This window comes from Neospora caninum, chromosome VIIb, assembly GCF_000208865.1.
Source record: "Neospora caninum Liverpool complete genome, chromosome VIIb".
NCBI classification, from domain to species: Eukaryota; Apicomplexa; class Conoidasida; order Eucoccidiorida; family Sarcocystidae; genus Neospora; species Neospora caninum.
Genome location: NC_018394.1, coordinates 3,879,859 through 3,888,060, shown reverse-complemented (window position 1 = coordinate 3,888,060; position 8,202 = coordinate 3,879,859). Strand labels below are relative to the sequence as shown.

General features: G+C 53.0%; 2 protein-coding genes across 2 annotated transcripts; one reads left to right on the top strand and one right to left on the bottom strand.

Moving 5' to 3' along the window:
• Positions 1–568: 568 nt before the first annotated feature.
• On the top strand, positions 569–4,777 carry NCLIV_028790 (conserved hypothetical protein; the record flags this gene model as incomplete). The annotated part of the gene is made up of 3 exons (XM_003883073.1): positions 569–3,536; positions 3,984–4,175; positions 4,563–4,777. The coding sequence occupies 3 exons, from the start codon at positions 569–571 to the stop codon at positions 4,775–4,777; spliced, it is 3,375 nt and encodes a 1,124-aa protein (XP_003883122.1).
• An 861-nt stretch (positions 4,778–5,638) lies between these two features.
• On the bottom strand, positions 5,639–6,421 carry NCLIV_028780 (hypothetical protein; the record flags this gene model as incomplete). The annotated part of the gene is made up of 1 exon (XM_003883072.1): positions 5,639–6,421. The coding sequence occupies one exon, from the start codon at positions 6,419–6,421 to the stop codon at positions 5,639–5,641; it is 783 nt and encodes a 260-aa protein (XP_003883121.1).
• Positions 6,422–8,202: the final 1,781 nt, after the last annotated feature.

The following is an 8,202-nucleotide window of genomic DNA, read 5'->3' as shown; positions in this document are numbered from 1 at the left end:
TACGATGGCTACTGTAATGTGTTTTCCTTTCGAAGTCCGGTAGACAGTCCTTGGGTGCATCAGGGCAGGGAAACGAACATTCCCGTTCAGGTCCCCTGGATCCCCGCTTAATATCTAGCATCGATTTGAAAAATCTTCTCTGGATTCGGCTTCGCTCTCTCGTGCCCCCCACTGATTGCCTTGCCGCCTTTGATCTGGGAGTTTATTGTAACTTCTTCATTCTTTTCGCTGGAGCTCAAGCCGCGCCTCCCAGACATCCCGGGTCCTGTCTCCTTCCGAGTGGTGCCTCATGCGGGCTCAGCTGCCGTCCACACTACTATGTGCGGGAATTACGGAGAGTCGCTGCCTCTGGGTCGCTCGTACGCAGAACCGCCGCCCCTGTCTAACCCCTAACAGCTTCCTCCATGTCGGTCACTTCGTATCAACAGTCAGAATCGAAGGAAACGACAATGGCAAAGGACTGCAGGCGGATACGGGCGGACGCGGGCAGCAGCAGCTCCCCCCAGTACGGTCAACTCTTGTTCGAGAGGCGAGGAGGGCTTGTGTCCAGAGAAATAGCCTTGTTGACATGTACCAGGCGGCTGAAAAGGTCCAGGAGGGTCTTGCTCGCGGCGAAGTGTCCGCTGGAGATGCCGCGACACTTCTGGGTTTATTTGCAAAAAAGAAGTTTGTCTACAAGCCTTTCTGGCGCTCTGTCGGAAAGAGCCTCCTTCCACTGCTGCCCCTTGTTGACGCGAAAGGCTTGGCGTTGATCCTAAATGCGTTCGCTAATGTTGGTGTAGTCAATCGAAGGCTTCTTCGAGAGGCTGCAGATCTCATTGTTCTAGGCAACAGCACAGCTCAACAGCAGAAAACTCAGCGTCTCCAAGGGAGCAACACTGACGGGTTTGACCTCTCTCCTGTGGAGGCGGAAGATTCTCTGTCCCGGGGGAACGCGTCACCGAAGAAGCCTGGTACCTCATGTGGCGACGAGGGGACGCCTGCTACCACAACGCCAAAGAAGGCAGCGTTACCTGTGTGGGGACACTCCCCCAACGTGTCAGAGCCGGAAGCAGGTTCGAGCTCTGAAGGCGGTCCTGCTGCACGAGGCTTGCGCGATACAGGAAACGCATTTCGGAGGGAAGACGGTGTTGAAGACTTCCTTGTACCGTCGGCTCTTAATGCCAAGCTTAAGAGAGGTGAAATGTCTGTGTCTGGAAAGTGTTACGGCCAGAAGGCACACACCACCTATGGTACCTTTTCAAACGAAGGGATCGCATGTCGCCTTCCAGCATGCGCAGACACTCCGCCTACTGGGGCCGGTACCAATTCCCCTTTTTCTCCGGAATCGGCAAAAGAGCCGTTGGGTGCTGGCGGGATAAACAAAGAACCGGTGCAATGCGGTGAAGAAAGGCTCGAGGATCTTTCGAGTGATGTCCATGCAGGGACTGTCCTATCCCTCCGGTGTCAAGTGCCGCAACGCTCAGGAATCGTGCTTAAGGATGTGGAGATGACTGAGCCGGGAATCAGGACGCCCGCAGGTAGAGGCTTTGAGGGGAATGCACACGACAGCATTTTCACAGTTTCAGGCCCCGACACCCTGCGGGCGCCTTCCACAGAATCGATTCTACCCCAACAGGGACGGTACGGCAAGAATGAAGAGCCGTATTGCACGGCAACGATGTCATTCTCTTCGGTTCCACACCCGCTACAAGTCTCGAATCCTGCACGAGGAGAAAAGCTTGTTGCATGTGTAGGCGAGAACTCTAGTAACATCGGGGGCGAACATACAGATGGACTTGCCGGCAAAGTTGAACGGGAAGGAGTAAACCCAGGTGATCACGAAGGACATGCGAGCACTGCGTTGGTGAAACGAATGAACGCGCAGGACATCGCGCTCGTCGCAAACGCCTTTGCGAAACTTGGGGTAAAGGATCTCGAGCTGTATGCCGCCCTTGCGGACAACATACCTGCTGTTCTCTCTCAGGCATCAGCGCTTCAGCTTGTCACGCTTTTTGCTGCGTACTCCAAACTCGACATTCACGACGTTTCCGTGTACCGCGCCATCACGGACGAGTTGCTTCGAGAGGGAGCGTACATCGGCAAAGAGTATCAACCAGGGTTTCCGCGATTGCCTCCAAAGATTACCGAGTTGGATGCCGGCGCCGTTGCAGTCTTGCTGAATTGCATACAGAAAGCGCAGTTCGATAACCCACATCTTGCGTGTGCTCTTCTGACACATTTGGAAGAGACCAGATCTGCAGTAAAGGGGAAGAAGCGCACTGGTGGTGTTAAGGCCAACGCAGCAGGAGACGCTGCAGGCAGGAGAGTTGCCTCAAAGGATGGTTTCGAAACTGGGTCACGCCACGAAGCGGAAACTCAAAGCTCCCAGTATCGTGGTGCTACACAGCCTAGATGCTCTGGCAATTCTGAATCAGAGAGCCGAGCAAGACCGAGCGCTGCCGGAGAAGACGCTTCTAGCGGGCGTCACAGGGGGCAATCGAGAAGCATCGGAATGCCTCAAGCCAATTCAGATTTCAGGCTGTACCATGATCTTGGACCGCGAGAAGTATCGCTCACTTTGAACGCGTTAACAAGACTGCCACACCCAAAGTCGCTGAGGAGCGCCATTGTAACTCATGCGTCGAAGCTGCTGTCCTCGATGAATGACACAGATGTATTAATCACGACGAAAGCACTAATTCGGCTTCATTCTAAACTTGGGCATTCCGATGCAGAGAATCTTTTCTTACAGATACGGAGCCGCTTCCGCGCACACGGGTGTGGTATCAGAGAGTTGGCTGCACTTGCAACCGCGTTGCAGCGTCTCGTTGCTTTAGCGCCACAGCTGCAAAGCCCCGCCAAAACTTTGGTACAAGAAATTGCACCCCGCGTGACAAACCGGCTTTACAAACTAGAAAATCGAACCTTCATTCAACTTGCCTCTGCGTTCGTGACTCTGCACGCATCCGAGGAGAATACTACTCAAGAGATTCTTGTGGAGATTTCGAGGCGTCTTCCCGATCTGGAGCTAGACGAGAAACTTGCCGCCTTACACGTGGTTTACGTCTTTTCTAGCAACGGCATCGCCGTGGCACTGGATATCGCACCATTCATTGTCCGCAGCATCCTTGATACCATTGACGGGTTAAAAGAAGACCGACTGTCCAAGTGGGGCGCGGCGGGCGCTAAGACGCTCGTGACCGCTGCAACCGAACTGAGAGACGTAAGCGGTTCTCTGATGGACCGTCTGATCTTGGCAGTCTCATCAACCGTCCCACTCATGAGCCAGGGCCAGACGCTCTCCGTAGCAATTGCGCTGCTCAGCTGCTGCAATCCCGCTGCCCACACTGCAGGAGAACGCTCAATGTGGAAGGCGTTGATCAGCGGTTTGGTGTATCCTCAGGCTAGGGCGATTGCACAAGTTCAGCAAGAAACCGACTTCAGTGTATGTCACCATGTACCCTTGCCTGATTCCTCCGACTGCCGGGAACGGCATGCAGATGCCAGCGACGCAATTATTGACCTGGGGGAATGCTGGAGTGATGAAGATCATGGTACGCCTGCAGAGACGCGGTCTTCGGAAGGTGTTGGGTTTGGAGCGTGCCATCTAAACGAAGATGAATTAGCTTCCGACTCTTGCAATCAGAGCATTGACAAAGGCTTCCATAGGTCTGTAAGCAAAGTAATTCTTGGATGGTTTTTGCTTGTGGCTAATGTGGACAGTGCTGAACGGTCCTACAGACCAGGAACATTCCCTTTGGAGAGCTTCATACCGAGCGCTGAAAGAAATTTAACAGGGGAAGACTCACCCGGCGCGACTACAGTAACAAGCGCACTGGAGACGCTGCGCCGATTCGTGGAGACATCCAAGGGACGTTGGCTTGCCCCTGTGAAGGCCAGCCGGTGCCACAAAGTGTGGAATATCGCCTTCTCTTCTGCTGTGACAGACTGCTTGTTACAAAGTTTCAGTTGCAATGTGCCAGTTCTCAGGATACCCACAGGCAACCAGGCTGCACTTGAGGCATATTCTCAGAAAAGCATTACTGGTGAAGTTCAAGCGGCACTGTGCGCCGTTGCCAGTGAAATGTGGCAAGCCAGGGTTAACGATTTCATCCTGAAAGAAGGCCGAAATCTTAAATTGAGGGACGAGATGGACACCATGAACTCGGGGGATGTAATGCAGGAACCCGGTGGTGAGCGCATTGGTGACACTCTACGTCTGCTTGTGGAGGCCGAACTGGAGCGTTTGAGTGCTCTGTCATATTGTAGACGCTTTCCATGCGAACTCGACGAAATACCACCGTGCTGTCCGGACGGGCTCAACGCGGCTGCCACTCGTTTCAATTGTGCTCGTCCGGCAAGCTGTCCTGTAGTTTATTCGTTTCCAGTGATTGGCCCGTTTGTGGTCACTGCAATTGTGGATTTGCCTTACAGCACGAGCCAGTCCTAAAGGAAAGTTTGTCCATGAAGTACCGCCTCGGTTGCGTCATTGACTCAGGGTCTCCTCTAGTTTTTCGAGGGGCATAACACGCGAGGCAGAAACATGATGTTGCTGGTTTTTGCCATGAGTGTGTGAGCAGACGACATCACTACATTGAACTTGTCCATGTTGCTTTTCAAGGGAAACCAGTTTGCCATGCCGGCTGATACTGAAGTGTTTGCCGACCTAGACGTTCGTCCCTATCGCGGTGACTCGCCGTCTTTTGAATACGTGATTGGACGAAAAAGTAACCCGACTCCACGGGGAGTCGCAGCACTGAGGCAGTGCTGCGGCCGCCTACGGCGAGCTGGCTGAACACTGCCCGAGACCTGCTGATGCTTCCTGTCGCGGGTGGTTCACCAGCGGGGTGGACACGCGACTTTTTTGTGCAAGTTACCGAAGCGGAACGAGTGTGGTTTAGAAGCATCTTCCCATTCCCTTTTCGTCCCCTCATATAAACGGGCACCGGCATCGGTCGCGCATGCTTGCTGGAGATACCTGATAACACACTGTACTTAGGTCCTCTTACATAAACTGCGAGTGGTACGGTAGATGAACTGGCTCATGGCTTCACGACTTGGGATCCTATCCCCAAAGCAGCACACATGAGAATCATTTCGTCGTTGATGCGTCATACACGTCGTTATACAACCACTTTCCACAGAAACGAGACCTTACTCGCTTGCCACCATTGCATCTAACTTACTAAACCGTTAGAAACATGAGGAAGCATTCAAACGAGAATGTGATTAGCACTGTATGTCCGCTTGCTTCCGGCAGGCATGCACACAAGCTTCACCTCGGAGGTGAGAGCACGAGTGCCAGTGATGCGTTCGTTTAGGACCGTGGCGCCACCTCTCTCAAAGCGCCGCACGACACTGCACACAGAAGTTCTTATCCCCTCACGATGATCATCCGCGTGCAGCGACACAAGTGACCACCCTATCATATAGCTTTTTGTTGGTTCTGTCAAATACCTCGGCTTCGGAAAATCCAGTTTTGAGTGCGAGTAAGCATCTCGGCACTTGCTGTTGGAGGAGAGGTATCACCGCAGAGTCACCTATGAGTAGTTCTCGAATGGGTAATTAGCCTGCTCTAGGCCTAGGCAATGAGTTGCGCCGCAACCACTTCTGTCTTTCCTTCAAACTCATTGACACAAACGCGTTTCAACGATGTTCACTCTCGCGCAGGGGAGGTGATAATCCCAGTGTCGTACCCTTCAGGCGGTTCAAAGGTGTTATATCCCGTTGGAGCGGCGAGAACCGTATCAGCGAGTCGGTCGAGAAACGATCGATACGCCTGAGCGAGGACATTGCAGTAGTGCAGTGCTACAGTGATAACAACAGCCAACAGGAGGTTTGCGGTGGACGCGATAAGGTATTCCAATGGGAGATTGATTTGTTTCTTTGGTGGAAGCAGATAGACTAGGAACCCAGCAAGAGACGCAGCAACAATGAGTTGTGTCACTTGCATGCCTATGCAGGCACGGAGCCGCCGCGGCTCTGCATAACGCAAACTAATGTATCCGCATAAGGAGGTGGGGATGACGCAAAGCAGAAGCAGCAACGCGAGGAAGATGAGCCCGACAGCCTGGGACGATCGTCTGATTAGAACGTCCCTTTCAGGTCTAGTCCGAAAAAGAACCAGTACCAACACTGCAACCATACAAATCGCCGCAAGAGTCACTTGCAGAAGCCAACATACGAAGAGGGTAATGATAGGTGTCCGATGATCCTGTTGGTAGCATGGTAAGAATCCGAGCACCCTGTCGTTTCCTTCCTGAAAGTGGACAGACGAAGCCCGAGACAAGCGCGAGTACCCATCGGGAATGCAGTCCAGCAGATGTTCTGCTTGTATGCTACGACTGGCCGTCACTCGGTAAGGCGGAGCAAGGACTGCTTGGGGGGGATGCGGCAGATTTCCCTCTGGCTCCCCCCCTGCCGAACCGGAGGCCGCCATTCTGTGGGTACTTTTTATCTACTGCCGCCTGGTGTCGGCATCATGAAGAAAAGCGATTGAAACGCAAACTCTTAAGGATGTATAACGCCAAAGACAGAATACCTCCCCACGGTAAAAGATCCTGACTATCGATCCGATGTGTGACTCCTGCTGGGTCCCCCGACCGGATAAAATGCCGGGTTTCCGGCTTGTTTTGTTTTATAGACAGCTTCCCAGAAGCAGCGACATAATACACGCTCGTTGTATGTGGTACCCACTGCGTTCTCTACGAAAAAAGGATAGCTGGGGGAAGTCAGGATGCACCCGAGGAAGAAACGACAGTGATGCTGTACACACTTTCGGCAGCAATGACTGGACACGTGCGAGAATAGGAAACATTGCGGCCCGACACAGCACATGCTAGCGTTGAGGTGAGTGCCCTGGGGGACGACGTGTCACTGAAGGAACACCGCGAGGGCCAGAAAAGACTGAAGCAGCATATTGCATAAACAGGGCACGCTGCCGCAAACTTGAGGAGAGAAATTAGCTTGAGTCCCCAAAACTTGCACGAAACTAGGGAGGGATAGAACGTATAGGATGCCGGGCGACCGCCGGATCGTGTCTTAGAGCAGCGCGTCGTCGAGCGTTGAGACTTTGTCTTGCGCCGACAGCGACGCAGACAGGAGAGTCTCAGACGAAAAAGCATAGGCGTGCAGTGTAGTGACTCGTTCTGAATACGATGGCTCAAACGATACCTCTCGTGTATGCCGCTCCAGCATCGGGTCAAAAAGAAGACGTTACGCTGAGTTTTGACTTGTACCTATTGCACAAGGAACGGTATCGGGGAAAACGCTTGTCAGACACGGTCGAGCGTTACCAGCTTGACGAGCAAGATGCCCTGAGCAGTTTGCGGCGCCCAATCCTGCTTGCGAGATCCAGTATTGTGGACTCTGGCAGTAAGGTGCCCGGTCGAAGCTGAGCTTTGACAGCGATTGAGAAGAGACTTGTCGAAACCTCCGACGACAGGAAAAGCACACGTTCCTAGCCATTTTGCTGCTTGGAGAAGACGTGGACATCAGACGGCTCTTCATTCTTGTCTGGCCCGGCAGGATGGCCGGCTTGCCGCCTCGTCGGGCGATTCCGATGACCACCATAGGTGCTCGAAAACTGACGGACATCGGGAAGGAGTCTGAAGAAAGGGCATAGGCTCGGGTAGAAGAACGATGATTTCCCAAAGGGATTTCTGCAAAACAAGCCATATTTGCAGTGTGCAATGACTAACGGTGACCCGAGGCCATACACAGATGTTCTGTTCGTTCGACACACACTAATGAATCGGGCGACCACAGTCCTCGCACCCCCTCCCCATCCGTGCTTAGAGACAGATACATACTTCACAAAGAGATGGGGGGGGGGGGGGTAGTGAGGTGAAGAGATATTCGTTGAGTTTCGGGCGTAGTTTTTGCCCTTTTGTGGGGGCATCAATAAGGGATACAGCAGATGCAGCGGTTATGGGGTGAAATCTGGAGAAGCAGCAGACAGGTGAAGAAAGGATTCCAAATGCAGATGGACCTGCACCAGGTAAGGCATTTATCTCAGCTAATCGTGTTTCACATTAGCAAGTTGATGATTGTGATGGTAACAACCCGAACAAAGGGTAGATCTTGTGACTGCGCGGACATCTCTTCAACAGTTGGCTTAATTGGGCCTTCGGGAAGTTGCATTTGGGCCAGTGCTTGGTCACTGACCGAGATAACCCAATGCCGCTAGTAGGCTCTCGGGTGCGATACAGCGGACATTCA